This window comes from Pezoporus occidentalis, unplaced genomic scaffold, assembly GCF_034315485.1.
Source record: "Pezoporus occidentalis ecotype Australia unplaced genomic scaffold, CSIRO_AGI_Poc_V1 ctg41, whole genome shotgun sequence".
NCBI lineage: Eukaryota > Metazoa > Chordata > Aves > Psittaciformes > Psittacidae > Pezoporus > Pezoporus occidentalis.
The window spans coordinates 1756662-1775274 of NW_026915736.1; the positions used below are offsets into that span (position 1 = coordinate 1756662).

At 36.0% G+C, this 18613-nt stretch overlaps 1 protein-coding gene across 6 annotated transcripts in view; it reads left to right on the plus strand.

Annotated features, from left to right (window-relative positions):
- Positions 1 to 18613, plus strand: part of RTKN2 (rhotekin 2) — a 53387-nt gene that overhangs the window by 21602 nt on the left and 13172 nt on the right. For all 6 annotated transcript variants that reach the window (XM_062633994.1, XM_062633999.1, XM_062634000.1 and 3 more), the window contains 7 exons: positions 306 to 364; positions 4806 to 4859; positions 5744 to 5861; positions 7350 to 7550; positions 12228 to 12322; positions 13842 to 13948; positions 14976 to 15107. In XM_062633994.1, coding sequence (XP_062489978.1) covers positions 306 to 364; positions 4806 to 4859; positions 5744 to 5861; positions 7350 to 7550; positions 12228 to 12322; positions 13842 to 13948; positions 14976 to 15107 — 766 coding nt within the window. The remainder of the gene's footprint in view (positions 1 to 305; positions 365 to 4805; positions 4860 to 5743; positions 5862 to 7349; positions 7551 to 12227; positions 12323 to 13841; positions 13949 to 14975; positions 15108 to 18613) is intronic.

The window sequence follows — 18613 nt, forward strand, 5'->3', positions numbered from 1 at the left end:
TTGGAGCTAGAAAAGACAAGAAAGATGAATCTACTTGTCTTTAAATACTTGGGTTAAACAAGCTTTGGAGTAAAATCTTCTAGGGAATTAAGAAAATTGATGATGTACCTTCCTTCCAGATTATCCTCAAGAATCTTAATGACTCATATCTTAAACCAGAGATACCAAATTTAACTTTAAAGAAAAGCATTTGAAATGAGTTATAATGTGAAAACCCTGACACTTTTTGATGTTTAAAGGGTTGACTTTTGGAAGTCTAAATGCACAGATCTCAAGCCTCATTTTTCTTTTCTTCTTTTTGGCAGGCTTTCAGAAAATGGGAAAAAGGACCGTATGGCATGCAGAGCAAAGGTTGCTATATCAGGTAAGTGGCTGGGTATTCACTTAATTATGGGACCTAACTTGCTGGACAGTAACTTGTAATACAAACTCTACAAACAAGATTGTATTTTTAAAGTGTGTACGTGAGGGGCATAAATCCTCTTGTGCTTCAAGGGGACTTGTGCTTTTAAGTCACACACCTGCTTTTAAAGATCCTATCTAGTATTTCCATTTTATGTTCAGGGGCTTTCACAGTGGAAAATACTTTTTTTATATTTGTCATGAGGTACTGAATACATTTCAAAGCTAAGGAAGTGTGAATATGCTGATAATTTGTTTTTTTTCTCCCAACAAAGACAGACTTTGAAGGGATCATACAGGGTGTGGCTAACCAATTGAGGGCAGAATTATAACTAGTATGCAAATGTTATCTAATTACTGCAGATAACTACAACAGATACTGCAGATACTACAACAAAGGTATAGTGGTATGGCTTCCATGCAAAGTAGCAAGAATATTTAGCAGTCATTTCCAGTAGGCTGATAATACTGTTTCTCAGCCAGTTCTCAAACTTCAGCACTATGAATTTACCATTTTGTTTGCCTGTGCCAATAGTGGATGTTGCTACATTCAGCATTCCTGTAGTTGTTCATTGTGGCTGTTATGCTAGCTCTGCGAAGAGATCTGTTTGTACTTCCTTACCTGTTTAGTTAAAAATAAAACAGTGTTGGAGGGCTCACTACTTAAACTGTTTAGGTTAATTCCACATATTTTGATAAATCTTTAAGCAAGGTAACGTCTAGTAGAAGAGTCATGAGCACTTGGTTCAATAATGTTTTCTGCCAACACAGGTGTTTGCAGAATGCATCTGTCCTTCCTCCTTATGGTAGTTGGATGAAAACATTTGTTTGTCTGTCTGTGCTGTGGTTGCACATTTCTTTGGATTTATAGAGTTATCTGCAGTGAAGTCTTTAAGATCATATAATATACTTTTGTTATCTCTAGAAAATCAGAATTGTGTAAGGACTTATTTTTAGTATGAGAAATTTGTTTAAGATGTGAAATATTTAGCTAGTTTTTTGACGGGACAAGAGAGCAGAAGGTTGAAATACACCACTTCCTATTATATGCTCTCTGGTAATGATTCTGTCCAGTTACTAACATAGTGGTTCTCAAGCTTCTCTTACGATCCTCAGAAGTATGGCACAGATTGAGATGAAGAGCAGAGAGAGACATCGAATACCTTGTGAACTCAAATCTGTGAGTGCTGGGATGCTGCCATGCCTTGTCCCTTTCAGATACTTGTGCCAGGAAGCCTAGCCAGCTCTGTTTTACAGCAGGAAAACCTAAATTATGTTCTTGACCTTTGCTGAGAGATTTATGCTGTCTATAGATCCGCTGTAATTAACTCATTTTCCACATTTTTTTGCTTAAGAAGAGAAAAATTGGGTACATGAGAAGTAATTGTGGCGACAAGCTTGTTTGTGCTTAGCAAGGGAGGAGCCTCTGCGCAAGACAGATGAATGCCTCCTTGGTTTCTCCTTTTATTGCCCTCTGACCCATTACCCTGTGTCAATTTAGCATGCCAAACCAGGTCCTGTCTGCTTCCACAGCTGCAGTATGTTCACACACTGTAAAGTCCCATTATTATTCTTTCCCTGTTTTCCCCAATCCTTGTGTAGCAAACCAGCATGTTACATTTCTTCTCTCTTGTATGCCAACCTTAAGTGTTTTTGAAACTGAAGTTGCCCTGCGTGTTTGGAAGGCACACGTGTGTGCATGTGCCTGCCTTGTTGAGAATGCAGTTGTGAATACAAGCAGCGTGAATCAGGAGATGTCGTGACTAAATTGTCTGGGAGAGGCTGGAAATAAAGGAGTGAGTGGTAGTCCATGTAATATGACAGGACATGTAATTTAAGAACTGAAGATACAGGGTTTGTTTTTTTTTAGGGGAAAGTAATCCATCTACTTATAAATATATTAGCGTATCATATGGTTAGTACATGCCAGAAGCTTAAACTATTACCAAAAAAAAAGTGTGATCATGTGGCCAACACTGAAAGTTCAGGAACAGCTATGCAGGAGTACTGAGGAATGTACTCCCACAGAAAGCAACTGTATGTCAGATACTGTGTGGGGAGTGCATTCCTTAATCTGCAGATTTTCACACTTGTATTATTTTTACTTACGTATCCCCCACATGTGTGAATAAATTATATATTTATGTTATCAATTATTTTGATAATACATTATCAAAAATATATCAGAAGATAATACATTAAATGTTGATCAAAAAGCATAATCATAATTTAAAGTAAGTTTAAAAAGAAATCATTGGCTTTAAATCTGATTAATTGTAGTGTTGGAATGTGTTCAGTTTGAATCTACATGGATTTACAGCTAATGGTAACCGAAATTAAGGTGTGTGAAAATTGATCTTTGATAAATGGCAGCACTTTCAATCCAAGAATGAATTGAAAACTGATTTACAAGTTACATGGAAACCTGTTCAAGCAATTGACTGTCTGTAGCCTGATGATTTTCTAAGTTACAAATTTTTCAGCTTGCATGATATTGAAAGTGGCATACAGAAGTAATCTTTAACCTAGTAATCTAATTGTTAACAAGACCTATTGAGCACATTAAAATTGTCAGAGTTTTCTATGATTAAAGGTGAAAAAAAGCTTTTGTTGTAACTATTTTCACATATTTATGTAAATTTAAGACCTTTGTCTTTTCAGAAAGAAACATTCTGTGCTTTGCCTCTGACAGAGATAAATACATTTATGTTTTTAAGCTTTGAGAGAGACTTCTGTAACTGTTCTAATGAAACATGAAAATGTAGTGATAGGGGTTATGGGTTTAAACTTAAACAAGGGAGATTCAGGTTAGATATAAAGATGAAGTTCTTTACTGTAAGGGTGGTGAGGCACTGGAATGAGTTGCCCAGAGAGGTGGTAAATGCTCCATCCCTGGAAGTGTTCAAGGCCAGGTTGGAGAGAGCCTTGGGTGACATGGTCTAGTGTGAGGCATCCCTGCCCATAGCAGTGGGGTTGGAGCTAGATGATCTTAAGGTCCTTTCCAGTCCTAACCATACTATGATTCTATGAAACTACTTGTTTCCTTATTCAAAACCACTATTTTTAGAAATTCTTACTATGCAAATGTGGTTTTGGATAGCAGTTTCAGAATGTGGTGATGTATTGATTTTTAGGAAACCGTGGCAGTCTAAAGCTGTATACTGGCAGTTTACTGTTGAAAATTTGTTAGTTTTCATGAACACTTAAAAATAGATGAATTTGCAAGTTTCAGAATTGAAATAGTGTGTTTAATAAGATGTCCCATAATATAATCAAAATTAGCTTAAATTTTATTTTTTTTATTTTATATAGCTTCTGAAACACTCTGACTATATGCACTTTCACTTAAATCAACAGTAAGTTCTGTGGGTGAAACCCTGTCAGAATACATGACAACCATGCCAAAATACCACTACTTTTTTGCATCTTAGCATACTGTATGTGGATTTTTCCATCAGTCTAGTATGGAGATCAGCACTAGAGACGGCAATGCTTCGTTATAACATTATTAACGATTTTTACCAAAATACAGTTGAGCTAGTGCTGTTCACTGCTGCCATCATGTGTCACTTAATATATTGCATATACTTTTAAACAACACTCTGTTGTACTTACAAAAAGAACTTTGGATTTATAAAGGCCCACTGCATTTGTCTTTCAATAAGGGACTAATAAGAAACATTATGACTAGATCTGAGTCCTTGAAGCTGGAGGAAAATGTCATTCTACTCTGCTGGAGTGAGTAGATAAATTGGAAAATTTGTTGAAGAAAATACTTCCCTGGTATTAAAATGGCAAGAGCATGACTTAAAATAATGGCCTGTAATTGCCTCTCTAGTATGGCTCTGAAATAGAAGGGTATCTGAATTTAAAAAAAAAAAAAAAAAGAGTTCTAAACTTTTTGTGCCAACTTAGACAGTTCTGACTGGGAATGTGATTACTTTCTCTGTGGTTAGCAAAACAAGACTTAAGTCTTTGCAGTATAAGTATCCCAGTCTTTCCATTAAACCGGGAAGTTTTTCTTCTTGCAGTTGGATGAGTGGTTTCCAGCACAAGGCAAACAGAGTTTCGGGTTACATCTGTGCATAATAATGGGCTCAGAACTGTGTTCTCTCAGAACAGTTACACAGCCACTGTGAAATGTCGTTTCAGGTACTTTCAAATGAGATTTAAAATATTGTTTATTCTAGCATTTCTAAAAAAGACATTTCAAGATGAACTAATTGATGAATTTTCTTTTGAAATGGATAATAAAGTTGAAATAGTTATGCTGTTCTTTGGGTAGAAGGTCCTGTTACCCCCAGAACATCAGGAAAGGAAACAAGACGCTTTTCGTAATTTATTTTGATCACAGATCTACAGTATTGGCTATAACTTAATTTCCCTACTTTTTTTTTCTTTAGATATTCGAATACCATTAATGTGGAAAGGCTCTGATCACTTCAGCAATAAAGAAAGTATGTAACATGTAATAACTACTGTGATAAACAATTGCTTATGCTTGCAAATTTAAACTGGACGGGGAAATCTACACTCATTTTAACCCCTTCTTTGACCTTTCAGTAGGTCCATGTTTCAGTTGAAGTCGTTGGTTGTAGCAAGCTGAGTTAGTTCAAAGTCCTGTAGTTTTGAATGTTTAAACCCTGGTCTCTAGAAAAGTCCTCATAAGGAGAAATTCCAGAGGAAGCAACAGACAAGCGTTGCTGTTAAATTGATAGCTGAGAAACTTCTGATTAAACATGTTGTTCTATGTGTTGTTTACACTTGAGAGAGTATATTGGAGCCTGTTTCCAGCGAGAAATTGGAATAAAAGTTGTCTGTTAGTGTTAAATATACTATTGTATAGTCTTCAAGTGCACGCGTTTTGCTGTGTCATGGAGATTAACCCTAAATCTGTTCCAGCTGTCGCCTGGCATTGACTTTACTTTGATTTTCAATATGGTCAGAGTGGCGAAGCATTCTAATCCTATATAGTATATCCATAAAATGATATAGGCTTTGGATCAAATATTAGTTTTTTTTGCTTAATATCAGCTTTATTTAACAAAATTATATTTTTTACTAACATTTCTGAAGTTTCTACCACAAACTATAAGTGATTATCAGAAAAAGTTGAGCAGAGGTAGGAATTTTTTTTCCTCTGTGAATATGGCTTTACCTTCACAGCAGCTTTGATAGCTCAATTATCATAAAATCCAGTGATGAAAATTTATGGTGGGAAGAATTGGAGATCAATTCCTTAGAGGTCAGAATTACCATTTCTTCTACTGCTGTTTACTGGAAGTATTTAGTATTGCAATATGTAATATGGCTAATAAAATATTTCTTTGGCTTTCTCCAGAATCACAGCGCTATGCAGTTTTTTGTTTGTTCAAAATGGGAGCTGAGGTTTTTGATACAGAGGTGGCTATTGTGGATAAAGCCGTAACAGATCTTTGTTTTGAAAATGTAACCATATTGTGAGTATAATTTGCTTCTGTTGAATGAAGTATGAATATTGCTGTTTCTTTTGAAAGTGGGTATGACTATGAGTAAAATTGACTGAGGTCCACTAAGTTTTTCTGTGGACAAAGGAATCAGTAGAGGTCCTGTGGATGGTGCAACCCCTTCTCTGGGAAGTTGGTTTTCATGTACGTAATGATGCTGATTGTGCCACTTGAACTGTACTTCTTTTCATTTTTGCTATGCTGAAGCATTCTTCTTTATATGAAGAGATAAACAAACTTGTACCTCAAGGACAGAATTAGTTTACTACTAGAACCTGAAAGAATTATGAAAGTATAGGCATAGACGTTGCACCCAGCATTTTAAGTATTGTTCTGTACAGAAGGCTGTGATCTCTTTCCACACTTCCTGTTCTGTTACACCTATATGAACATGTGCTACAGCCACAGTCCGTATAGTTGAAGAATATGAAGAATACTAGACAGGAAATTATTCACTTGTCTTTAAAAGTAACCTGGAAAACAGTAGAAAGGTATTCTCATAATTCTTTGTGCCTTAGAATTTTTAATAGAGTCCTGAGAGGTACTTAACTGCCCTCTCCCCCACCCTTTATTTTTTATATTAGCAGTTTAAATTTGGTCTCTTGAGGAAGATTGACTGGAAAGCTGAAACTACTTAAAATTTTAAATAAAGATCCTGAAAACTGAGTGGTTGAGAGAAAGTAGATCTTTAAATCAGATTTTCTTCAAAGATATGAAACTTGACCATTAGAATTTTCTGTGAAATACTGCAACAAAAGCAGAAGAGGCAGTCTAACTTGCCTTGTATCCCCCGAGATAGACAGACCTTCTTGTATAAAAGCCTTTGGGATGATTTCATTATGGGCATGTGTGTAATTAAATGATTTGTACCTGAAAGATGAGGTCAGGCTTCCAGTCTGATGACTGAGCTTGAGAACAAGACAATCAATAGAAATGAAAAGAGAAAGCATAAGCTGTGGACAGAAGTTATGAATGACAATTTCTGTTGGTTATAAGTGAGATAGGATTTTTTTTTTTTCCTGTAAATGTGAAGGGAATGGTGTGCAACTAAGATATCTTTAAAACAGCTCAATCTGATTTAGGGCCATAGGCATGGATAGGTTTTCGATTGTGATTTTTGCATAACAGTAGAGGGCAGATTTAAGTATGTTTGAATGTTTTGCCTGTGTATTTCCATAACATGGAGGTTTTTTTCAGTTTTTAGCCTAAACGTTGAATTTCCTGTTTGCATTTGTTTATGGTTTAATTATAACCTCCATCTCATGACTCCAACACTATGTTACTCCTGTGTACTCTAGTCTTTAATTCCATATTAATGTATGTCTTTGCCTGAATCTTATGGCATTCCTTCCCTTGATTAGAAATACATGTTATTTATTATATAAAGTAGCAGTAGCATTCCTTGCCTGCATGCTCTGTTTATTAACAAATGCTCTGACATTTTCTCCTCCTCTCCTTCAGTGATGAAGCAAGACCAGATTTCCAGCTGAAGGTTGAAGTGTATAGTTGCTGTACAGAGGAGTCTTTATGTGTGACAAATACACCTAAGAAACTAGCAAAAAAGCTTAAAACATCGCTCAGCAAAGCTACAGGGAAGAAAATCAAAGCTTCACTGGAAGAAGACAGCACTGAATCTCTTTCGCCTCCTGACCCTGTCATCCAGTAAGGCATACATATTGATATTCTGGTTTTATTGTTTTTAAAATAGAAATAAAACAAATGTATTGTAATCTTTTGGCAAATTGCCAATGAATTGTTTATTTCTGAATTTACCAAGTGGAAAAAAAAATTACATTTTAAATAGGAAATGAGAAAGCAAGTGTGAATTTCAGTTATGTTGCTCAGCCCTGGGAGCTGGTTCTGATCTTGAAACACAAAAGTAGGCTTTATTTTTCTGCTATACAGCTAAATAGCTGGCAAATCCACTGTTACTTTCAAACCCTATAGTATTTTTAGTTTGACCTCTGGAGGAAATCAAGCTTGTACAATTTGTCTGTCTGGGTCCCTCTGTCCATCTACTTCTCCTTTTCCCTTTACCATTTACCCCCTCCCCATTTGCACCTAGCCAGTTTTACTTGTACTTGACAGAGAGGTAAACATGTCTAAAATCTACAGGTTGTGTTAAATAAAGAAGTGTGGTTTGTAGGCAGAAGAACCCTTTCTTATACCCTCTCCCCTAATGAAGCTGACCAAGTTCTTTTTTTGTGCCTGGGGTATATGCTGTGCACATGGGGACCATTCCACTTGCTGGCTTTTCAGTAAAACTGGACTGTCAAAGGCACTTTACAGTTACAAGCTGCTTAACAGGAGTTTTCTTAATTGACTTTAGCACAGAACATTTTAAAATGTCTTGCTGGTTTTCAGTGTTTGTAGAAATAAGTGCTGTTCCCAGTAATTTACCTGTTTCCTTTTAAAAACAATCTGAAGTCTTTCATGCATTTTTTTAAAGAAGCTAACTGCCCACTAATATTTCTTAGCTACTTTAATTTCATTAAGGTTTAAGCAGGCCAAGTACTTAAATTGTAAATACTAATGATATTTATTTTAAAATTATTATTTTTTTTTAAAGAAAGCAATGTTTTCAAGGAATTACTTTATTTTAGGCAGCTGAACAATAACGTATCAGTGCCTAATTCTAATTACTGAATGTAGTCTTAATCTACCTTCATGTATCTATTTGCCTGGATTTCAAAAGGAAACATTCAAGCATATTCTACCTTTTTCAAACTGATATTACTGTATACTGATACGACTGTTTCAATCAAAAATACACATCCAAGAGATCTGCTTCACAGAGTGAAGCAAATTTCATTGCTAACTTTCCAGTGTGTTCCGCCTTATGACAATGTATCTTTCAGTCTACATCATCTCAGGTCACTGTGCTTTCTACAAGCTCCAGCTGGGCGATGACACACTATCATTATAGTTTGCTTCAGATATAACCACTAGCTTATTTTCTGACCATACTTTCTAGAATATAGATTGCCTGTCTTTTAAGGAAGAAGTATCAGTAGATAATCTAAGTAGTTGCCTCTTCCCTTTTGTTTGTCTTCTGGTTTCTTGATTGTGATTGCATTTTCCTTTCCTCCATCTTTAAGTTTATTTTTTCTACTGTAAATAATCATCTTACAGTGACTGTTACTTGTTTAACAAAGTTAAATGAACAGTGATGTGTCTAATGATGCCTTTCCTAGGTGAATAAAAAAGATTCTTGAAAAGAAGGAAGTTATTATAGGCAGAAAATAAGTTGACAATTTTCTTTTTATTTTTTTTAGTAGACTTTCCTTAAGATACATATTTGTAAGATCTTGATATGTAGCTCTTATAAAAGGGAAGGGATTGCAAGATTACAGGAGATCTTTCAAGCATTCCCAGAGCACTTTACTAGTCCAGTAGGTGAAATTCAACTGCAACAAAAGAGAGCTTTCTGTATTATATTAACATCTTTTTCTCAGTAGATTTAATTTGTACAGGCATTTTTCTTTTCAGAGCACCCATGGGTGAAGTTCTCCATTTTCCAAAAACTTTATGATCCCTCTGCATGAAACTTCTTAGCTTAGAAATCTAAATCTCCCTGGTTAGTGAAGAAACTGTCAGCCTTGTAACTTCTTGTAAAAGCTTAGTGACAAAGTGTTTTGAACGCTTGGTTAGGTTAGTTAGCTTTCATTATACGAACTAATATTCTCTCTACTCTTAATTATCTGTCTTTTAATTTCTATACAGTCTGCTGCCTGTTTATTTTTACTATTCTAGCCTTTTTTTTTTAATATATATGTATTTGTCCTAGTGAAGTTATACTTTTGAATTCCAGAGTGAGTAGGTTGCTGTTTGGATAAATCATTAGAGAGACTCCATGAAGTGCACGTTTATTCACTTGCAGAATGGGCCTCTGCATAGAGTTGTTATTGCCTTTTATGTATTGTCCTCCAGTGGGCTGAAAGCACGGTTGTGGTGTCTTTTTGAATTAGCAAATTCATAGTGATGTTTTGCTAGAAGTACACAGTCTATTCGAATGGCCTCTCTTTTACAACTGGGTTCTTTCTAGTACTGAAGGTTATCTTTGTTTTTGTCTTCTGTTATTTAAGGTCTGATTGAAAGGTGAGCATATTAGACTTTTTTCAGGTTTTTTTTTTTTTTAATAATTCACAAATCCTCCACTCTGTATATCTGGATGAGCAAACTAACATTGGGATTTCTAATACTGGGGCTAATATTCTGGAATCTGAGGTGTATTAATACGTATTGATAGAAAGGGTGATATAGTTACACCTTCCCATACCAGGTCTCTGGGGCAACTTTGGTGCCTCTGTCTCTTGATCAGTAAACAGATTTAACAATGCACCTTTGCCACAGGCATGTTGTGGAGATGAACTGGTTTTTGTTTGTTTTTTTTTTTTAATAAAGTTATTACATGGAAGAATACTATTGATTTGCAAAGCACTGAATGAGATGCAGCAGGCAGATTATTCTTCATTATACAGAGATATCGACAATTAAGGCAGTTAGCTAATTCTGTGAAATGTAGAAGCAAAACATAGTCAACGATCCTGAGTAGCCTGTTAAATCTGAAAAATGTTTGCAGATGAAACTTTTCTAAATCATATTGCAGCTGGCTGAAAGGAGTGACTTGTATTTTAGAATGAAAATTTTAGTGTGAAGCATATTTTAAAAGTGAAGTAGTTTGTTTTGCAAGGTTGTTGTGGTAATTAGTCATGGTTTAGGAAAAAAGTTTAAAATCAGCAAAGAAGTTTTTATCTGTGAAAAGAAACTGAACTTTTTTTTATATAGTTTAAATAGAATAGCAATGTATTGCTCAACTGCATAGCAGAACATAATCAGTAGAGAGTCTTCTGTTAGTGAACAGTCTAGCAGAGAACATATACAAATGCCAACAAGATTTCATTCATATTGCCCTCTTGTAATATTTCACACTACTGTTTCTTCACTTGGACTGGTACATCATATTTAATTTTCTCTTTCTTCCCTTGAGATAGATGTGTAATGGATCTGCCTGCTAACAAACTTGCTACTTTCCTTCTCCTCTTTCATTAGGGTTAGGTAGGCATCTGCCCTGTTTCTCTGAAGATCCAAAGATTGTAAAAACATACATTCCCAATGTGCTATTAGGAAAAATAACATTTGAAAAATATTGTGATAGAAAGCTATTATTTTAGTGATGTTAGTGCAGTGGTGTCTTATCTTTTATACCACTAAGCTGTTTTATGCTCTCCTGAGGAGATCTTACACTAGATCCTGTTAGGGAGAGTAGTTAGTGACTTTGAGTGGTTTGTTTTCTTGTGAATTTTGTTTAAACAGCCATTAGCCAGGTGGAATTCTTACTGCATTGCTGAATTGTAGATCTGTTACTTGGTCTGAAGAGTATTTGGGGGAAGAGATTAAACATGTACCAAATTTATACTAGTTTATTCCAAGAATTGCATTCCACATGCGCTATGCTGAATTGTAAATGCATTTTTTTTTCCCTCGGCAAAATCCAAACCAAAGATATAACATTCTGAAACCTGTAAGCACATGTGAAAGAGTCCTTTATGCAACAAAACTGACTGTAGGACTTCTGCACAGATTTCTGCATGCAAAGAATCAAGCTATTAGATAATATTAAAAAATACGTATATAAATAACTGTTCTATAAAGTGTAGTCTACACAGGCAAAATAGAAGAGCAGAGCATCATGGAGGAGCAGTATAAAGCCTTTTAATTTTTAACCTGTATTTTCAGATGAAGTTTACGTCATTCATTGTTCTATGAACTATAGCAGTTTTTGAACCTATTACCAAATCTAGTTGCTTTAGGCTTAGGAATACAAGCGAATAAAAGCTGTAAAGCTATTTAAAGTTACTTGGTGTCTAACTAGAGGAGAGAGATGCTTTTAGCATCCTCAGGGTGCAGAGGGTTTGGATAGCACAACCTTTAGAGATGGGTTTGGCAGCCCTGGTCAGAAGTCTCCCGGCAGACAGGTCCAGGAGAAGGCTATGGAAAGAGCCACCTGATGGAGCCTTGTGGCATTGGGCTAGAAGTTGTGGGGTGGGAGGGAACTAGAGGTATTCACTGAGTGGAGGCAGGAGATAAGCTTATAGGAGGCAGATGAACAGACTGTGGGGCAGTGTTGGTTTACAAGGAAAACCAGAGATAGGGGAGTTCTGTGGGAAGAGGTTTTGGGGGGTGGCAATCTGTGATCACTAAGAGGTGCTGCCTTGCACCTTGGCATTCCCTTAGTACCCAAATGTGTTACCTCAGGCGTGTCAAGACTTCCTTTAATTACTGCCTGAGCAATGTGAAGCAGAAATGTCTTAAATGTACCTTTTCTTTCAAATGTAGTGGAGCAAAATACAGTATGCTAGCATATACCACTTTGGGGCTGGAGAGTGCTGAGGACAATTTTAGGACTCACAACCTTACTATTACAGGAAATGGTAAGTACATGTGGTACTAATTTAAGGAAATTAAAAAAAACAGTAACATTTTGCATTTCTCTCTCTTGTAAACTAGAGGCTTAAAGGTATTATTTTTCTTGATACTTAATATAGAACAACTTTAATAAAATATTTAACAGCTCTAAAACAGGCATTTGTACACAGCTGAATAAACAGTAAGTTGAATAAAATTTCAAGTCCAGATGAAAATTTAATTCTTTTGGGAGTTTCTTCTGTCATTTGCATCTTGGTCTTAAGTGAGTTATAGCTATATACAAATTATTTCCCCTTCCTCACAACTGAGGAAGGGTATGAGAATGAAAAAAAGTTTTTTTCCTCTGTAGTCAGGAAGAAAGTAGAAAAATAGCTTCAGTTCAGCTAGGTTGTTTCAGGCCCAAATTTAGCAGAGGACATAAGCATGTGTGTTTGCATTTTGTGTTTTTCACTGTACTTAACCTCTGGGGCAGCACAAGTTGGCAGCAGTCAAGCTAGCTGCTAACACAGGGACTATGTTTATGCTGCAACTGAAGTTAATGATTTAAGTAGCGAGAGTACTGGTTTTGATACTTTGTCCATTATTTTCTGAAAGGATGGCCCCTCCCATAAGCCACCCTCTAATTGTTAACTTCAGACATGGGACTTTCACTGTATTTCACTGTAGCAGCTGGGAACTTTACCTTTTACGGGTAAACTTGACCCCAAAGAGAACTTCATTCTTTACACTGCACTAATTCTAAATACGTACAGATTTGGAGATTTATGGGGCATTTGTTTCTTGTAGGGTTGGATGATTAATTCTGAGTATCTTTGTAACCTTTATTAGTACTTTATACTCCTTCTTCAAATTCCTTTTTCTGTCATTAATTCACATAAATTAGTCTGGTGAGAAATTACATACCTGGAAATTTTGATTCATTACAAGCATTTCTAAAACATGGCCAAAGACAGGGTAGTATCAATGGAATTTTGTATTACCTGCTTCTAATTACAGAAGAGAGAACCTATTGTATAGCTGAGCTGAGTGAGGAGGGATACTGTAGTTCATTAGAAAGTCCTTGGAATCCTGTATGCACTTCTGGTGCTGAAGACAGAAGTAGACAAAAATTCTAAGCCTTAATTAAACAATCTGCAGCAAAGTGCTCATATTTAAATGTAGCTGTGCATTGCAATGGGATAAGCTCAGGGATCCTGCTTAGATGAGGTGATCAGTGTATTTATCTTTCAAAATGTCTCTAGCTGTGAAATGAGATTTAGAGCTATACTTTATGTAAGAACAACTTGTTCTTGTAGAATATCATTTCATTTTTACATGATTTCTTCTTAATAAAAAGAACTTTATTAGATTAAACCTGATTTTTAGTTTTCAGTTACATGATGAAAACTCTTTCTTTAAATACAGAAATGTTTTTTTGCATTCATGATCTTAATGTAAAACTGGATAGAGAAAGTCAAATTATGTACATAGGGCAAATGTTTAGAACTAAGTGTTGTCTTTCTTTTGCCTGGTCTTTTCCTCTAGAGGAATCCTCTTTTTGGCTACCCCTGTATGGAAACATGTGTTGCCGTTTAGTGGCTCAGCCTTCCTGCATGGCTAAGGATATGATGGCAGGTTTTCTTAATCAACAGGTAAGAAGACTTTGCTTGTGTTTACATCATCTTGTGTTAATAGCTGTCGCCAAGAGTCAATTGTTAAAATGTTTGCTTTTAGCTGAAGTGGTTTCTTGAGAACTGTTATTTTTCATGTGCTCTTTCTAGAGCAAGGGGAAAACCCTATCTCAAAACACTGTTCACAAACAGTATCTTCAGTGGCTAAGTGTGAAGAAATAGATGTTTCCTTGGCACGCTTATCAATAAAATTATTTAGGCTGTTAACTAAAGATCAAGTGTAGTAGTTGTTTCAGAATTGGTTTAGGCTGCTACTTGATGGCAATAGTCCTATAAACCTATGGCCCTCATCCTTGTATCTGCTTCTCATTGTGCTAGCACAAGAGTTCATATCACAGCATGGGATAATCTGACTGGTGAACCAAGCTGTATTTAAACTCATTCCTTCAAAAATGATTCATGTGAACTCACTTTACTTCTCTATTTTGGTTCATTGCACAACTAGGCAAATGGGAAGGTGTTAGTGGAGGGCCAGAGGGGCTGGGTTATTTGTCAGGAGTGCTGAATTACAGTCTTTAAACTTGTTGTGAAACTATAATACATTTATGAAAGCTGTTCATAAAATTCATTTGAGAAAGTGGAAATGCTAGACAAATGTCTTTGACATTTGTTGAATGTACTGTGTATTTCCAAAATGAGATACTCCTTTTATTTCTCTTACTGTGTAATTACTATAGCTAATAAAAGGTGGTTTCTTTCTTACAATGGATGCCAGTTCTAGATTTCATTCTGTGTGAACCAGCAAATTCTGTGTTGTTAGTGTAACCAGGCAATAATTCTGCAAAAACTGTAAAACATCAAGACATTTAAAGCATTGGTAACATTTCAAAAGTCAGTGACTCTGAACTGTTCTGCAACAGAAAGTTTTTGTTTTAGGAAAGAATTAGGTGTGGCTAAGTTTTATTCACATAGGGTTGATCTGAACCTTATAATACGCTTTTAATTTGTCGTTTATATTTGGCAACTTCTGACTATTTCTTCTTCTTAGCAAATGATAGGAAGTCTAACTAGCTGGAGGAGGCTATATTGCGTGCTAAGAGGTGGCAAACTCTTTTGTTACAACTCACCAGAAGAAATTGAGGCTAAACTGGAGCCAGCATTGGCAGTTCCCGTCAACAAGGTAAAATTTGTTGTATGGGTTTTTTATTTTGTTTGGGTTTTGTTTATTTCAGTGGAGGTTGTTTTTTTGGTTGGTTGGTTGATGTTTTTTAAGGCATGCTGTCATTTGGGCTCTAAGCTGCTGGTATGCAGAATGCTCTGTAGTTAGTATGTGGGTGGGATGTGCTTCAGTGAAATTTGCAGTCACTGAACTTTTTAGCAAGGTTATTACATTTCTTATCTGAGAAGGTAAGTTCCTTCTATTGCATTAGACTGGTTAACATAAAGATAAAAAAGAGGATGTTTTTCTTTAGGAAAAGTGGTAACTTCTTATATGGCAATTCCGTAAGACAGCTCTTGCAAATGTATTGCTTACAGTCCCTTAACAAAGCTCTGGTAGAATTTTGTCCTCAGCAAGGTGGAATTTTAACAAAAGCTGCTTTTGTGTTATTTGGCCACAGTCTTAATTAGAAGGAGGGCTAGAAAATTGTTCAAAATATTTCAGTGCCTTAAAATAAGCTGCTTTTCTTAATAGTGTTTTTTAGAAGGCATAATAACTTTGGAAGTTCTGCTCCCTAGAATGATGTTATTGCTGCTTTTCATGCCCTGGTTAGAAAGGCTAAGTTTAAAATGTAAAGTTAAAATGTTACTTACTATTTGGCTAAAGAAGCATTAAGTATTTAATTAGGAGTAATGTTTAAGTGTTCAATGTAGGAATATTATTGGAAGGACTTTTTAGAATGGTGATCATTAGAGTGAACAGATGCTTTCAAAAACTGGTTTTAATGCAGTTATCAAGAGTTAATAGCACACAAGGGCAAGCTGAGGGATTTAATGTTATCTGCGATTGACATAGGTGGATTCATCTTACATAAGTAGACAGACACATTTGAAAACTGTGTTAAGCACAGGTCGATCTGGATTCTGCTGCTGTATTACTGTGGATGCTTGATTCCAGCACTAATTCTGAAAGAAATATTCCTCTTGTCCAGTTATTTGTTAATGCTACCATGATGCTTTATACCCAGGGCAGGCATTAGGGCAGCTGACTGATGAATTGGACAAGAGAACTGGTGTGGGTTAAAATTAGCTCATTTTGGGGGCAGGAGGAGGGTTGGCTTCAACTGTGATTCCCTTTAATAAAGTCTCTTAGCCAATTCCCTACATGGCTACACAAATGCTTGTGTGGTACAAGAAAGGGGCTAGGCTACGACTGGGAATGAGTAGGGACATGGATTAATAAAGAACTGCTTCTTACAACAGCAATATCAGCTTTTGGTGGCTTTAAAGTTTCTGGAAAATATGACTGTATTCTTACCTATAGTGAGACCTGAATGTAAACCAAACACTTAAACCAGGTATAAGAATGTTACCTGTTTGTATTACTACTTCTTATTTAATTTGCTGAGATTCAAAATGATTCCTTAAATAAAACCACCATTCTGCTAGTGCTGTATCTATTAACAAAGTCATTTTTAATTCCAGTTGTTTATACATTTACATTAACTGTCTGAATGTCACTATAGTGAAACTAGTTAAGCAAGTTTACTTGCATACATCTTCAGTCACTTTTAATTGCACTACTTGGCCTTTGCCATAAGACTGTATTCCAGCTGCTCACAATATGAGTTGAGAAATGTTAAACTTTAGTAAATTATAGAATTATTAAATCCATATGCTAAAATGTGACAGTAATTATTTTTAAAAAGTATCTGTCAGGCTGCCTCGTATCTTTGTCTTGTCTCTGTTTTGGTCAATATCCTAGTTTTGCTTTTCCTTTTAAAATATCCATATTCTACTAAGGTATTTTGCTCCTTCCAAGTTACCAATATGCTCAGAACTTAACATCCAGCTTAATAAGCCTTTGCCTAGAAACTGTCCATATGTTTGCAGAGTATCCTTAAAACTAACGTGTAGAAGGTACAAAAATAATGTATCTTATAACATTTTACAGAAATGTCAGACTGCTGGAGAATATGACTGTGAATCCTTCTTCAGTTTAAATTAAAACCAGAAAAAAAATCAATTTAAATGTATTTGGATACTTTACTACTGAAACAGTTTTTCTTGAAAATAATGCCTGCAGATATTTTTTGACTTCTTTATTATGAAATTTCTCTTACAGATTAAATGAAGGCAGACTAATCATATGGGCTTGTCTGTTATGTGTTGTTATAGAAACAGCAATTTCAAAATGAAAGTTGAGCTTGAACATCCACTCTAGACATTCTAACTAAAATCTTTTCTGGTTGCATATGTGGCATTTTCATTTGTAATGTGGAGCTGATCTTTTACATGTAATTGAAAGATACTTTTTGAAAAGTAATGAAATCATCTGGATTTATGAGAAACTCTCTGGAAAATATTCACACTGATAGCCTTATTTCCCATTCCTTTTGAATCGAGACTCAAAGAAGCCATTAAGACTAGCAAAGTCATTACTTCAACTTCAGATGACTTCACTGCTACTGCTGTTGAGCAAGAATGGTTCTGCAGTTCCTATTATGCAAGTGTTACTATTATTGTTCCAGCTAAATGTGATTATAACATATTATATTGCACAACTAAGTAGGAAAAGAGAAATGATATTTTCTGTAGCAAAGAAAATTTGCTGGAATCCAATTTGAACAAGAAATACTCCTTGTGAGCCAGTTCCTGAATTTTTTTCAAGTTTTCTTTAGTTTAAAATGAATAATAAAGGCCTTGCCTACACCTGATAGCTTAGCAAATAGGGGTGTGTGCCAGCATTTCACGTTAGTGCCTCAGTATTTGGAATACATATTCTATTGTATCCCGATTATAAAACTTTTTTTGTGTGCTATGTATGCCTGAAGCTTGAGGAATTCTGGGATGTCGTTTCAAATTATCATAGGCTTGTGATTTTCTTCCTGGCGTATTTTGCCAGTGCAGCCTTTGCTGTGGTGCCATGCAGTGCAGCAGGCCCAGAGCTATCTCTGTTCATGCTAATTGTTGAGGTCAACAGGAGAGAAACAGCAAATGTTTGCAGCCTTGGGCTCAGGGTTCATAGACTGATTGCTAAACAGCGCAGCAGGAGTGAAAGGGCAAAATCAACATAGTATTTCAGTCTGGAGAATATAAGGCTTGGGAGATACCTTAATGCAGCCTTTTGATACCTTAAGGAGGCCTACGAGGAATCTGGACAGAGACTTGTTTACAGGGGCATGTAGTGATTGGACAAGGGGAAATGCCTTTAAGGTGAAAGAGGATAGACTGAGATTAGATATTTGGAAGTAATTCTTTACTGTGAGGGTGGTGAGACAGTGGCACAGGTTGCCCAGAGAAATTGTGGCAGCCCCATCCCTGGCAGTGTTCAAGGCCAGGTTGGATGGGCTTTGAGCAACCTGGTCTAGTGGAAGGTGTCAGGGGATTAGAACTGGATGGTCTTTAAGGTCCCTTCCAGCCCAAACCGTTCTATGATTCTGCGACTTTTGCAAACTGTTACCTTGAATGACAGTTCTTGTTGGAACATCTGCTCTGGGCTAGGTCAGGTAGAGTTTGTTGGAAAAG